Source organism: Lissotriton helveticus, chromosome 1_1, assembly GCF_964261635.1.
Source record: "Lissotriton helveticus chromosome 1_1, aLisHel1.1, whole genome shotgun sequence".
Classification (NCBI taxonomy): Eukaryota; Metazoa; Chordata; class Amphibia; order Caudata; family Salamandridae; genus Lissotriton; species Lissotriton helveticus.
In genome coordinates, this window is record NC_136057.1 from 1,688,635,528 (window position 1) to 1,688,651,215 (window position 15,688).

General features: G+C 45.1%; 1 protein-coding gene across 3 annotated transcripts in view; it reads right to left on the bottom strand.

Annotated features, from left to right (window-relative positions):
* Window positions 1–1,238: 1,238 nt before the first annotated feature.
* STAC3 (SH3 and cysteine rich domain 3) overlaps window positions 1,239–15,688 on the bottom strand; it is a 187,136-nt gene continuing 172,686 nt past the window's right edge. For all 3 annotated transcript variants that reach the window (XM_078688976.1, XM_078688979.1, XM_078688977.1), the window contains 3 exons: window positions 10,891–10,942; window positions 6,644–6,781; window positions 1,239–2,978 (listed from right to left, as the gene is read on the bottom strand). In XM_078688976.1, the coding sequence (XP_078545102.1) occupies window positions 2,877–2,978; window positions 6,644–6,781; window positions 10,891–10,942 (292 nt within the window). In that variant the 3' untranslated portion in view covers window positions 1,239–2,876. The remainder of the gene's footprint in view (window positions 2,979–6,643; window positions 6,782–10,890; window positions 10,943–15,688) is intronic.

Genomic DNA, 15,688 nt, shown 5'->3' on the forward strand with positions numbered 1-15,688 from the left:
GTCAGTGAGGAGAGACCCCTGTTGTCACACTTACTCCAAGGGTAGTGCTCCTCCTAATCAGTGCTCGCCAGCTCCCGCCTTGAAGGAGCAATACCACTGGATCACTACACCACGTTCTACACTCCCTACTTCTTTTGGTGTGTATAAGTATTTGACAGGGGGTTTGGAGTAGGCGAGTCACGTACCCTTGCCCCTTCCAGTTTGTGTTGAATAATTCATTAAAAAAAAATCCTGTGACGCAAGTTTGGGCACTTCACCACAAGGCTGGCTGGAGTGTTGAAAAGTAGGTCAAAGAAAGTAACAAAGATAGCATGCTTCACATTAGGTGGACTAACCTATTCTCACAACCAATGCCGCTCCCACTAATGAGTCTCTGAAGGTAGGTACAACAACAAATGTAAGAGTAACTCTTACCAAATACAGAAGAAAGAAAATGATTACTTTCCCAGACTTTAAACCGGTAAGGTGAATGAAATGGATATTTGTAGAAGGTTCTGGGAAGCATAAATAAGCGAGCACTATAAAAACAGGGCAAGATTTTAAGGGAGGGGCAGAGAGTAGCCTCTGATCACCCAGTAGTCACAAGGCTGAAATGAGAAACTTCTAAAATTGTTTTTGCTTTGATGTAACTGGAAGACCACCAATTTTCCTGTTGGAATTCCTTTGTTGAAAAGCGGAGTTCAGTAACAAGTCCACTGCTCAAATTAATTTCATATTTCCCTATACTAATTCACCACCAATCCTTTTTGGGTTCTGGAGTAGAGTGCTACTCGCTGAAAAGCGCCTCAATGCCTAGTCTGGGGTAGTATGCGCTATATAAATTCAATTACAATTACATCAGATTTTGACAGTCCTTTCCCATGCAGTGACACGTGGCACCCCTTTCATGGGATTCTATACAGGATGTTCCATCTTCATCATCAAGCCTTAAAAACAGACTAATGAGAAAGATGAACACCCAGCATAATTAGAATTACAGGAAACGGTTTTAAAATGAGTGCGGTCAGAGACCATATGGAGTTGAACTTTTAAAAACTCATACATCGAGTGGAATTTTCAAGAAACACATGTAGTAATGAGGAGCGGCAAATAAAATAAGGTGCCGTCCTACAGACTACCAACCTGCATTATTCGTGATCGCCGATGAATGGAGCTACATGAGTCCATGCCAGTTGGAAAGGGCTCCTTCCACTAGTTGCTCAACAGCTACTAAAACAAATGAGGGAGAGAAACAGTACTCTGCGCTATGGCTTTTTATTAAAAACATTGCTTTATGATCTGCACTGTTAGGATGAGCAATATGAATAGCGCAAGAAGCTCTAGGACGACTCACAGAAATTCTTGTATGAAGGTATGATGGCGGTCTAAGAAATAACTGCAAAGCTGTGCACATATGTATGCACTCACCACACAAGGCGACTAAATGAATTCTCTTGGGGCCTCATCTTGGCCCTTCGCAATCTACTACTCCTCAATAAATATATTTAGAAATACACCTCAAAAATCTCTTTTACTAGAAGCTCTAAATGATTCTCCGTTTATACAGGGCTGACTTCAAGAAACTAACAGTGATATAAGACAATGAAGTGGGATTTCAACTCCTCACTAACTAGGTTCAGAGCCTAGTCCATTACCTGCAAAAACCCATCTCTATACTTAAAGCAGCCAGCAGATGCTGGTGTGCTCAAAGTACCAGTCTCTCCTACCTGGAAGCAGTGGGTTCCTTTTACAGTTTGTGCAGAGTTCAATATGTTAGAAGAGGGGTTAGCATGTGTTATGGTAAAGTTTTTTAGGAACCTCCAAAAGTGGTCACTTTTCTGATACATTGTCTAACTTGATTGGATCTGGTCAAGCAACATCTAAGGACAAAATGAAGAATGGCACCATTCGATCAGCAAAAGGTGGTCAAGACCACTCCCGTGAACAAAAAAATGTCGATCCAATGTCTTCTGAAAGTGGCCTTCATTTGGCCGGCAGGGCACTCTCCAACCCCAAAATACCCACTCAGTCCCACCTCAACTCCTTATTCACACAATGCAGTTCAACATGGGTTTTTCATGTGAGTTTTTAATTCCAAAAGGTCTTTTTGTGCTGAGTGTCTCAAACATATATTTAGATCGAAAGGGGCACCAAATCAGGAAGTGCTTGGCGTAAATGAGAAGAAAACACACAATATTAATTTTCCAAACTTTCTTTGTCATTTGTAGAAAACCTTTGTTTTGAGAGTGAGAGTAGCAGGTTTGCAATGAAGAAAGCATGTCAGGTATTTTAACTTGCATTCAGCAGTCTTTAATTTTCCACCCACACCTTGCGAGCCTCACATTAGTTTCATCCCGAGGTTGACTTAAAGCCATGTCTTGGTTGAGAAACCTGTACTTATCCTTCGGAAAACCAAAGTCGAAGACTCCAACTTCACATATAATTGAATCTCCACCAAAGAGGGACATCGCTTCGTGATGAAATAGGGTACCATCCGGGCACACTAGGTCACTGATGGAGAAACACCAGCCCTACATTTCGTAGAGGCTCTCCTTTGTTGATGTCAACAGATCAGGCCATCTTCATTCTATTCCAGTGTAATCTGAGACAATATTCTGCATTCCATGTATTAGTCCTACAATCCGGCTCTCCTGTACTACCCAGCAGGGTTGAGTCGGGACATCGCTGCACACACCGGGGTCAGCAGCACAAGTTCTCAGTTTCTGTCTTTACTTATTTTTTTTTTCATTTTTATTCTCGTAAGACGAAAGAGGACTCCATGCAAAGTAGATGTTGGTTCACAAGGGACACTTCTCCTTCGTAGAGGAGGAATCCGTCACGACTCTCATTCTTTGGCACCACTGAGCTTCAAATCCTCCATTCTTCTCCCTGACCCCTCAGACAATCTCTTGCAGGAAGTCGACAGGGAACAACCCAACTTTACGTCCTGTCAAGACTTTAATGTAGCCGTTGACCTCTTCACCTTTCTGGACTACAATCTATGGAAAAGAGAGGAGAACAGGTCACTTAACTACAATCATATATTCAGCATTTGAAGTGCTTGTTTATACTTGGGGGAAGATTTAACATTTAGCATTAAGATTACCTGTTTGCCATTCCCAGAAATCTCCCAAGTCCATGTTTTCTTAACAAGTATCAAAATGCATGTCTTACCTCTACAGACTTCAACTTCCATTCATCTCACCTCAACTCTGGCAACGTGGGGTGTTCGAGAGATTGCAATGTCAGGACTTAATGCCTTCTTGCTAAAGTTTAGGATGACTACAAAAGTCAACCGGGCATTACGTGTTGTGTGCATATTATTGGGAGGGAGGCTGGAGACAGATTGTCAATATGTTGGAGGAAAACCTCCCAGTGTGACCAAAGCTTTCACTTGCAAGATAGTACAGCTTCCTGAGAAAGTGAGGGAAATTGCCTGATTATCAATATTAATACACTTCTTGGATTATTGGGAAACTGAACTTCACACCTCCTTCCCCCCTCTGTCCTCCACCCACTGTAATCCTTACCCTCCCAAGACCTACTTAATGAAGGCAGCAGCGTAGACGCACCAAAGGCAAGCCAGTCAGCGCCTGGACCACATCCAATACCAGGAACCCTGGTCTTCCCACCTCTGTCCACCCACCACTACCCTGCTGCAGTCCTTCACAATGTCAACTCTGGCTGCTGATTGTTGCCCTACTACAAAACCAAACAACACTGCTGCTCTCGTATGCCTCCTGCAAATTTTCATGCATCCCCACACCCTACTCCCACCACTCCTGCTGCACCAAAGCACCAAGCACCCCACCCACCCACACTTACTCAGATCAACAGCCACACATACAGCGAGCCACACTTGCATGCATGCTCCTTATTACCCAAACACTTGTCAAACAATTGATCAGGAACTCAACGGCCACAGTCCTTGCCAATCATCACTCCATGACGTCAGCTTTATCCTAATTGTTTTCAGGAGCTCCTGCTTTTCCGGATTGACGGCTAGCATTGAAACGCTCAGCCCTGGACCTTAGGAAACAGTCATTTATTGAGTGCTCCACCCAGGATACTAGAATATCATCCCAAAGATTTTCTCCATCACACACATCCACAATACTGTGGCAAGTAAATGTAGATCTGTGTTTTATAGGGATCATGTAGGAAGACTTTCTGGCATGGGCATTTAGCACTTCCCATAATTTGATATGCTCACAGACCACCCTCGGTGACATTTCAGGAAGGTGTTGCGCTGTGACATGAAGCAATATAATCTGCAATTCTTTTGAGCTACTTATAATAGTACAATGGCCGCTAATTTCAGTAAGCTCCACACGGTTATCTTCAGCCAGGCCTCTCCTGCTTCGGGCGTCAGTGCATTTTGGCTAGAGAAAGTGTGCCGAAGAAAGTCAAACCATCCCATACTGGATTGTCTGGGACCACAACTGGCTGTTGCCAGATTTTTCTACAGGCAAGGGCCCTCCTAAGTAAGAACCTTCAATGAAGTAGGTGCAAAATGCGCCTCCAAGAACATAACTGAGATGACGGCAGTTCCGCCTGCCCCTTCCTCTGCGGTAACAAACCTGGACCAACCCGTGGGTGATCCCGTTCTTACTGAGAGAACTGCTGAGCATAGAATGGTTGGAAATGTACCTTTGGCTGTGGAATTCTGAAGGTTTGGGCTTGATCTCATGTGCAAAAATGTTCTCATACACACTATGTGGTGGCTCTTGGGGCATTCTAGGTAGGGCAATCTTGTGATGACCGTGCACAAACTGCAGAATGCAAAACGACGGGTGCCACTGTCACCAACCCGTGCTGCGTGCCCCATCAAGGAGGAAGACCCTGGTGCCTCGTGGGCCTTACCCTCTGTGGGCTATTTTGTTTTTGATGCTGTTAATGGCAATTTGGGGCTGAAATCAAAATATTGACCACAGAAAAAATGTGAGCAGTAACGATATGCACTTCACAGTATCAACCTGCACACTAGATCGTCAAGGGAGTAGCCAGAAAAATAAAATACCCCCCACTTTCAGCCACATGGAATGAAACGTCCTAGCAAAGTGATCGATCCCGACCCTTTCTATTAAGGAGATAGTGGATATTGTTGCCCAGAGGAAAAAGCTTCAGAATGGTGCATTTTACAGCATGATTTGAAAAGAATGTGTCCAAAAAAATGCACATTTACCAGCACTGACTTCTTTCTTTCTTTGATGTATTCTTTCCTTTTTCTCTCCGTCTTTCTTCTCTACTTTCTATTTATTTCCTCCCTTTTCATTCTCCCAATTCCATTTGTCTATCTTTCGTTTTGTTCATTCTTCTTTCAGTTACCCTTGAGCTTCCTGTCCTTCTTTAAATTCATGTTTAATTTTTCTTCCTGCTTTCCGTCTTTGCTCTCTTTAGTCCCATTCACACATTCTTGTTACTTCCTTTCTATCCTCTCCTGTTCTTCCTTTGCCCCTCTCTCATTTCTCTTTCTACTTGAATTCCTTCCATTTACTAAATCTTTATTTATTTATTTCTCCGACCTTCCACCCGTCTCTCATTTCTTCTTTCCAGTGTTTCATTCTATTTTCAGCTTTCCTTTATTTCTCTCCTCCCATTTTTATTTCTTTGTTTCTTCCTGCTACCCCTTTTTCCAAGTTTCATTCTTTTCTTTCCCCTCCCATTCTTTTTCCCTCTCTGTCTTTCCCTGCTTCTTTCCATTTTTCTTTTGGGCCTATGTTCAATTCCACTTCCTTTGAACTTTTCTTATTTCTGCTCTTATTTGAGTTTTTCTTTCCTTCCTTCAAGCTATTTCATGGTATTTGCCTCTAGCTTATTTTTTTAGTTTATATTTAAAAAAATTCTCTTTCATTCTGTCACCATTTTAAGTTTTTTTGAACTACTTCACCCCTTTCCCATCCCACAGTTGTACCACTGTCATTTATAGGTATTTCTATCTGCCTTGCAATGAAGTGCAAGCCAAAAATGAAAATTAAGAAGGACCGTTAAAATGTTATGTCTCAGGCACCCCCGCTTAAGCTGGCATAGCGGGGGCTTCTCTACGCCCTTGCGCCAAGGCAAGCATACATATGGTAGTATAGAGGTAATATTCTAACTTCCCATCTCCATATCTTGATAATACTATGCATCCAGAAGTCCATATTGTTGTAGGTCAGTATGTTAAAGTCTCGATTTTGACACCACACCATTCAGTTGGTAAAGGCAATTCTGTGTTTCCACAGGAGCAGATACACATCCTCACCTTTAGCCAGAGAAACCCCGTGAGCGCCTGGCAGTTCATCCACCATCTTTGAGATACAACCAATGACTCGTTTGTCAAAGGTAAGCAGAGAAGGCAGATACTACTAGAATTCTGGCAGAAAAATAATTGAGCGTTGGGCTTGAAGTCGGAAGGTACACAGCTATACACTTGAACAAGTACTAGAGGTTCCACTATCTACATGACCTAAAATTACCACTTCTGGAATAAAGAAGAGCTAAACATGGCAAAACGCTGCCACTCGCTCTTGGGTGTACAAGAACAACACCGGCTTCACCAAATGCCAGGGAACCTAGAATATCGAGTAATAACAACACTTGCGAAACAGCAATACGAGTCTAAAAGAAACTGGATTCAAAATACCAGAAGTGCAGCTGAAAGTGATGAGGAAGGGGTACACACCTGGTCTTTCTTCAAGGTGATCTGCCCTATTTCCTTATTTCCAACGAAGGATCGTGTGACTTTGTAGACTCTCTCCCCAGCCCGCACTCTGATGATGAAGTTGGCCGGAAAGTAACCCACCTTCTCCCCGATTTTACCCTAGAAAGGAAAAGAGAAGACAGGTGAGAAGGTAAGATGGAGACCAAGAGACAAGGCCGCAAGTAGCAGGCACAGAGAGAGGCATCTGCAGACTGGCAGAAGAGAAATTAAGAATATAAACTGGCTTAGATGATAGCGAGGTATTACGATGATCTCTTCATAGAGAGAAACAGGCATCTGAGGAAGAGCTTTGTAGACAATCCACTGGTCGATACGAGATAGACATGCAAACCACAACATCAGACAAAAAAAGAAATTCTATCATGGACGATAGAGAGAATCAAAGCACCACATGAGAGCAAGAGGTAGCAGTAATCCATAAGTGGAAAACATAGTGGGGCAAACTTCAACAGATAAAGGAAAAAGTAGACTTGCAAAGGAAAGGCATGGATGACCCACATGGGGATAGATGCTTGAAGTCAAATAGAGCAGAGAAAGACATTAAAACCTGCCCTAAATGGCCTGGCACCTACTAACTTCCCCTCAAAGTTACTGATATCATTGGTATCTGGAAGACCAGGGTGATACCAGAGGATTCTGAATTGCATCCTGAGGGTAACCTCAGATATGAGGATTACTAAAGGGAGCAAGTCTATCATACCAGAGTATGTCAGTAATTCCCCATGTTTCCCTTGAGTTTCACCTGCAGCAGAAATGTCTGGGTGAAGCACACAGAATCTGGGGAGTTACAACAGGACTCATAACACGGCCCTAAATGCGGGTAAATAGAAATAATCCGTGTGGGCTTTCTTAAAGGATCAACAAAGCTGGTTGCCATGGACCACATGCATGGAACCCTCTGAAAATGCCATCCCCAGCGTTAAGCTGTATTTTCACTTTGTTTGCCCCTAAGTTGGCAGGGTATGGCCAGACGTGGGTCCCTTTCTCACTCCACCACTGGATTCAAGATAGCCTGTCTGATGAGGATTATGAATCTGAACCCAGTCCCAGGATGCCCGTTTCCGGTCCAGGGAAGACATGGCTTGGCAGTTCGGGCTGGACTGTTCCCATGAAGCACAGGGTCAGACTGATTTGCATATGGCCATGTCTGAACTGGGGTGGTGGAGTGAGCTAAAGAATGGTGATGGATTAAACCCAGATCAGTTGACTGGGGGTGATTGTTTTGATTTGCTCAAACCCTCTGTCCATCATCCCCTTTGGTATCGCTTTGTTCGCCCTAAGTTGGCAGGGTATGCGCAGACGTGGGTCCCTTGCTCACTCTACCACTGGATTCAAGATAGCCTGGCTGATGAGGATTATGAATCTGAACCCAGTCCCAGGATGCTCGTTTCCGGTCCAGGGAAGACATGGCTTGGCAGTTCGGGCTGGACTGTTCCCATTAAGCACAGGGTCAGACTGATTTGCATATGGCCATGTCTGAACTGGGGTGGTGGAGTGAGCTAAAGAATGGTGATGGATTGAACCCAGATCAGTTGACTGGGGTTGAGTTTTTGATTTGCTCAAACGCTCCATCCATCATCCCCTTTGGCATTTTCCCGAGATTCAGATCAAGTTTCAAAATGCTTTATACAACTCATTCGAAATATTTCTCTGCTGCTGGATTAGAGCAAGAAAAATGCATTAAACGTATACTGGTTATTATAGAAATCTCAACCTATTTTGGGCAAGAAACCAGAATATGTCAACAGAACAATAATTTGCTAAACTGGGTTTGCACCTCAAAAACTTTTGCTACTGGAATTGGCTCGGAATCAGACATAAATAATAATTTGGGGCTGGAATTATCCAATCACACAACTTCTGCTTTAAACTCTAACACTAAGTTTATCATCATATGACCGAGGCTTATACAACTGGTCTTGTGCAGCCTTTTGAACAGGGTCAAGATTTTCGTCAGTCACTGGAAAGTTTCCTGTAGAAATACTGAGCCCCATTCACAAAAGTAATCTGAGACAAAATTCTAACTATACGACTTTCGGTATTCACAAAAGGCATTTAGGAGTAGTAACTAACTTTACTACTCCTAAATGACTTTTGTGAATACTGAAAGTCGTAAAGTTAGGATTTTGTCTCAGATTACTTTTGTGAATCAGGCCCACTGTCCTTTGCATTGGGGTCCGAAGGCCACCAATATTATTGGATAACAAAGTTATTGATTGTGGGCACTTTAGTCGCCAAGGGTAGCAAGGTCGAGCATTTAAGACTTACTTCAGCAACTCGTAGGAAATTGATCTGATACAGCATAGGTGAGTGAGTAGCACTCCGAAAGGTCGATTCCCAGCCAGCATTGTCAAGTTCACTGACTGATAAACATAAGGTAAGCAAGAAGAACCAAATAGTGCAGGGTGGCACAGCTTTGTCAAGCGATGCAGATGGCATTCTACCCAATATTCACAGGACATCATAGAGAAAAGGCCCAAAGTACATCCCCCATTTTGTAATTCATCTACACTCAGATCACTTCCTTAGATCAGTCCACATGGCATCCTTTTGCAACAACAAATAAATGCACAAGATTTGAAGGCAGGATGGGGGGGATCTGGGGCTCACTTCTTTAAGACGTCTTGATAGAAGCCTTTTGAATTACGTCACACTTCACAAGCTCTTCGATCAACTACACGGCTCAGAACATAAACTTATGTTCTGTTCTATTAAGCAACTACAACTCTGCTATCCTGTCCACCTGGCCGGCCAACTCCCTGTGCATCTTGATGTGCAAGCTGTCTGACACATTTATCCTTCTGTTTGGATGCACCGAGGTCCCCAAAGACTCCTGCCTCTACCACAAGACACTCAAAAAGCAATATAACAGGTGTATAAAACCACTCAGGGGCAAAAGAGAGAGACACACATGCCACGAGAAGATAGGAGTGATTATCTAAAGCCATAGAAAGGAGAAAGAAGCCCTGGTACAAAGTCTAAAAAGAGGGCACAATTCATTCCTCATAGAGGAGCTCATGGCATGACAAACACTTTGAGCTAATTCTGCACCCTTGATTGCAAAATCCTCGTGGAAATAAACCTTCTGCAAGCCTGCAGCTACTTCGAAGTGTAGGGAACCTGGATGACAAATTCATCTTGAGAATGCACTTGGGATGAATTCAATATGGCCCTGCGCAGCTTCTTCTAATCAAGATATGGAGAAAAATGAACACACAAGAGGTTTTTTTTTAAACAAATAAACATAGCTGTTTAAGCGGTTAGTAAAGTGATATTTTCAAGGAAGATGTGCATGAGATTTCTGCGATAGTTCAGGACATTATTTTTCAACCATCTAGAAAAAGTTAACAAACATACCACACCAACAATCACACAAGCAACATTACATCAAAGGCAGATAATCACTGAAGATGACTCCGAACACAACAGCCACCCCAAGTGAGGCGATGGACAACCGTGCACACCAGCGGCATGATAGAAAGAATCTAAATCCTTTAGCACTCACACCCATATACATAATGCTCTACATACATCCATAATAGGATCTGGCCAGCCATTATCCAATATAATAAGTAACTAAACAATTAGTTAGTCTACCGTAATCTTACAGGCCAGTGGCCCATATGGTTCATGTCTAAACAACAAGACAGACAATTAAATTCAAAGTCAACAGACCAGTTTGCCTCCAATTAAGGAGAATTTCAGAGCCGTAAGGTCCACGTGGCCAAGGGGGTCATGGAAGTGCTAGAAATGTGCTGTACAAATGCACAAGATATATCATAGCATGACATTCTTTATGTCAATGCCTGATGATCTGTATATATGGAATAATGGGCAACTGTAGCGGGTTAACCTGGTTATCTGACAAAGTGATAAGCTACGCACCTCCACTGGCGAACCCCACGCTCATGGGTAAGTTCTTAGACTTCTGTCCTCCTTTGAGAATGCAAGTTATCCTGCCTCACTGTTATTATCTCCCCACTTTCCTGAGGGTCTTGCCCTTTTGGTTGTATTAGGAGGTGGAGGACATTGTGTACGGCAGCTTTGACGTCCTTGTCCACCACTGGAGCGCTTGGACATTTGCCCTTCTTGTGACCTACTAGTCATTCTGGGCAGCGACGCCTCATACACCATTCCCTCCTCACCAATGTTCCTAGATATCCAATCACCTGGTGTAGAGTCTTGGATTTAGAAGTACAATTGCTTACCCGCCACCATTCTTCATTGGAGTCGTCAATCACTGCTATTCTGTCCCCCGCTCTGGAAAAGAAGGAGTTTGAGAGGGTGTGAGAAGTGGTGCCACGTGTTCTCTGAGGGCTTAATCATCGATGCAGTGTTCAAGCACCCCAACCTTTTACCACCTCTTTCTACAAAGCCAACAGCATTGGCGACCAGGGGATCTTACACATGATGGCAGCTTTTGTACATGAGAAACTTGCCCACTTAGACAGACATATTTCTAATTGAAAAGGTATGCTAACGTTTTATTACACAGTAAATAACATTGTTCGTGTTCTGCCACATGCCGCCCTGCAAAGCATTAACTTATAATGCTTTACAGGACCAACTGCCACAAGTAAGGAAAGCAGGACAGGAAAGTGGACTGCCAATACAATTGTATACTAAAAAAAAGCCAACCCTCAACCCCAGGCCGTGGCTGTCAATCATAGTAAAGTATAGCTAACTCAAGTGTAGCAGTAAGATCTGTACCAAAGCCATTTCCATTCACGACATATGACATCAGAGCTACCTAGGGGATGACACCGGAAACTGTGCCTAGACTAAAATATAGCGAGGCCAAAGATGCACCCAGCACCCTCCTTTCAGTGCCTGGCCCTGCTATTAGGGTGGAATCTCAATAAGACTGTGGCTGTAGGGCTGGAAGGGATGAATTTGTACATATGAGGGTGGCTTGGAACAGAGTTCTGAAGTCACCATGCGATGTGACTATATACCTAGTGTCTCCCTCTTGCAGTATATATATGTCTCCCTGTCTTAATCAGTATGAATCTTTCTCATTCCCCTATGTTGGTATCTCCTTGTTGCCTGTGTCACTGTATTCCATGTCAGTATTCACCAGTGTCATTTCCCATTACTGGGTCTTGGTGTTATCATGTCCAAATGCAAATATTTCTAGGGTCCCATAAGCTATTTTTTTTGTGTTCACAACCAGAGTGTCCCAATCCCCAGTGCTGGTGTGGCTCAGTTCAGGAACCAGTGTCTTGAAGATTCTAGGATCAATGTCTCCCCCTCTGAAAGTCTCCCACTGACATTGTCTGCCAATTTCTCTCTTTCACTTCCTTACAGTCGGGTTATGTCTCACTGTCCCCAGTCCATATTTTTCCTGTCCCCAGTATCTATGTCTTCATTCCACCAGTGCCGGCGTCTCACTGTCCCTATTGTTGATGTCTCCCTTTTCTCATGTTTTTATCTCCCCCCTAATCTTTGTCTTGATGCGAGTGTGGGTGTCTACAAGTCCTCGTTGTCAGTGTTTTCTTGTCCCACTTTCTGTGACTCTCTGCCTTGCGTCTCTCTTTCCCAGTGGCTGTCTGTCTGTCTCTGGAGTTGTGGCCTCCCTGCCCTAGAGCTGGTGAATCCTTATTCCACTCACGGCTTCTTCGTGTGTCTTCCAGTCCATTGCTGCAGTGCTGCCAAACCCCAGTGCCTCACTCTCTGTCCCAGTGGGAATTTATCTAGAACTGTCAGTACCTCTCTTTGTTTTCTTGTGACAGTGTTTCCCGCCTCCAGGGGTTCCCAGTGACAGTTTCTCTTCATCCCAGCATCAAATCCTCAATCAATCAGGGGATTGTAAGCGCACTACTCACCTGCAAGGGTCTCAAGGCACTGAGGGGGGGGGGGAGGGATTTGAGCAGCTCCGTTCAGCCGAAAAGCCAGGTTTCGCGTGTCTTTCTGAAGATGCTCAAGGAGGGGGCGCGTCTTATGTCGACGCGCCCCCTCCCTAAAACCCAGATTCGCGGTCTGACAGACACCGATATTCGTGTTTATGAGTGTCTCCCGATTAACGAGAGTTGGCGTCTTCCAGTCTCTGTCTTTCACTATATGCATGAGAATTTTTCCCCCTGCCCCAGTTTCAGTCTTTGTGAACAGGGCTTGCATGTATGCTTCTTTGCGTGCACGAATGACTGTAAGTGTGTTGCCCTATATGTATGTGCCTGGATGTCTTTTGTTTGTCTGCATGAAGGCATGTCGGTGGGTACGCCCCTCTTTTTAGGTCTAGCCTAGGCAGCGCGCATGCGCCGCTCTAGGAGGGCCTTTACCCATCAGTCTGCTCATTTTCAAGCACACTCGTGCTTGTGGCAGCATTCACCTTGTGGGAGCGAGAAGCGGCGAGCGTGCTAATTGGCCGTTGCTCACTCCCGCAAGGCCAATGGCACCACAAGCACGAGTGTGCTTGAAAACAGCTGCTGCTTATTTCAGCATTAGTTATTCACAGTCATTAAACACAGCGCAGGCCGCGTTTTTTTCTTAGTGCATTGTTTCATTTGAGTTTCAGCATTAGTCATTCACAGTCTAACTCTAAACCCCCGCTTCGGCGGCATCACTGGTCCAACCCACCACAGACGGGAGCAGCTCATCCAGACTTCTATTTGTTGGCATCTTGACTGAGTTAGGTGGGATTTCCTCATTAAATGACAACACACAATTGTTGCTCGGTGGCTCCTGTAGACACAAGCTATTTTCTAATTGCTCTAAAACGCTCAGAAAAACAGCTGATGTGCCGCCCTATGCTCATCACACTCTTCCCTCTTCCTTATTTACATGTTTTTTGCTGTTATTTCCCCCTCTAATGACATATTACTTTTAATTACAGCTTACTATTGCCTCAATTCCCCGGTGCTTAATGATTCCTTCATTAGGACATAGTACTTCACCTCAGGGATGTGTAACAAACAAATCCGTCATTAACTTGCCGGTTACAAGCGAGTTCTCCGGGATTGGTGCCTGGGGAGAATTGCTGTATAGGCCGGGCTGTTTTATTGACAGCCGCGCGGCCCTCGTTGTCGAGCGATGCGAGGTGGGAGGCCTCTCGGAGGACCACTCGAGTGCTTGGCTACAGAAACAAATGCTGAAGGCTTGCAGGAATCGTGCAGGATAAATGACGGCATTAACACGAGTCTACAGTTGCAGTGCTCAGAGAGTCGCATGCTGCTGTGGGATTAAAGGAGACATCATGCCTCGTTCGGTGTCCGCAGTAACAGTCCGCAATGCCCCCTCTCGATTAGAGTACCACTGGCTCGTTTTACCGTCTAAACGTGAGAAATGCTCTGCTTCGACAATTAACAAGCATTGGCATAGCCAATAGGTCTGGCCTTATATGTGTTTAACCATGCAACAGTTAATGTTGTTGCCCCAAGGATATTGTGCTGCATATCTAAATACTTATAAGGTCCCAAAGGTGAGACCTATTGGCTATGCCAATGCTTGTTCTAGCTATTTAAGGCTTTCTGAACGCTGCATGAGTTTAGCCACCTCAGAGAACTTTGGTTATAGAAATGGGTTCAAGCTCACATCACAGACAGACAACATGCTCTGACTGGCAAGGTGACCCGTCAAGCAGCATCTTAGACTGAAAGCACAATGGAGACAGTTCATCCCTCCTGTCACTGTCAGTGTGTTCGACGCTGTAAAAGAATTTAGAGGTGCTAGAGCCACTACAGTCTCTCTTGCACCCACTGCTTGGTAACCAGGGATGTCAGCCTAAGGAACTGTCAGAGACTGGGAAGTAGAGATGGGTGCTTATGCAGAGACTGGGAGGAGGAGATGGGTTCTTATACAGAGATTGGGAGGAAGAGATGGGTGCTTATACAGAGACTGGGAGGAAGAGATGGGTGCTTATGCAGATACTGGGAGGAAGAGATGGGTGCTTATGCAGAGACTAGGAGGAAGAGATGGGTGCTTATGCAGAGACTGGGAGGAATAGATGGGTGATTATGCAGAGACTGGGAGGATGAGATGGGTGTTCATGCAGAGACTGGGAGAAAGAGATGGGTGCTTATGCAGAGATTGATAAACTTGCTTTGCAAGTTAAATCTGGGTCGCCATCTGATCCAGTGAGACCTGCTCTCTTTCGAGATCAGACCTTCATGGGACGCCCTGTTGTGCGTTCCCTTGTCAACCTCTCCTTGGAGTCGGGGGTAGTTCCAACTAAATGGAAGCAGGCGGTGGTGTCCCCGATTATCAAAAAACCTTCCTTGGACCCGTCTAAGCCTGAAAGCTTCCGTCCCATCTCGCTGTTACCCTGGCCGGCAAAGTTGACAGAGGCCCATGTCAATCTGGCCCTGTCAGAACATCTAGCCCGGACCAATGCCCTCGACCCCACACAGAATGGCTTCCGTGCTGGTCACAGCACGGAGACCGCTCTTCTAGTGATGGTGGAACATCTGCGTGCAAGGTTGGATGCTGGTCAGACGGCGGCGCTGATATTGTTAGATCTCAGCGCCGCCTTCGACACGGTATCTCACAGCATCCTCCTGCATCGGCTCGAGGAGATTGGTATCAGTGGTATGGCGCTGCAATGGTTCCGCTCCTTCCTGGACAACCGCTCCTTCTGTGTTGCCATCCCTCCCTTCACGTCCAGTTTCCAGCCTCTGGCCATGGGGGTCCCGCAAGGGTCCTCGCTGAGTCCCACGCTGTTTAATCTTTACGTGAGACCGCTGGCTGATGTCGCGAGGCAGTGGGGCCTAACTTTGGTCTCATATGCCGATGACACACAGCTGGCGGTTACTCTCAGCGGGGATGCAGAACAAGCTGCCCCCAGGTTTCAGTCTGGACTGAAGGCAGTGGCTAGCTGGTTGACAGGAAACTGTCTCCAGCTTAACGCCACGAAAACGGAGGTAATGGTTGTCGGGAAGGGAGTAGAGCTATGGGGCGATCAGTGGTGGCCTTCTGAGCTGGGCCCCACTCCGACCCCGGTGTCGGAGGTGAAAAATCTGGGGGTCTGGTTGGACTCTGGCCTTACTTTTGTAGGGCATACCAAAAAAACTG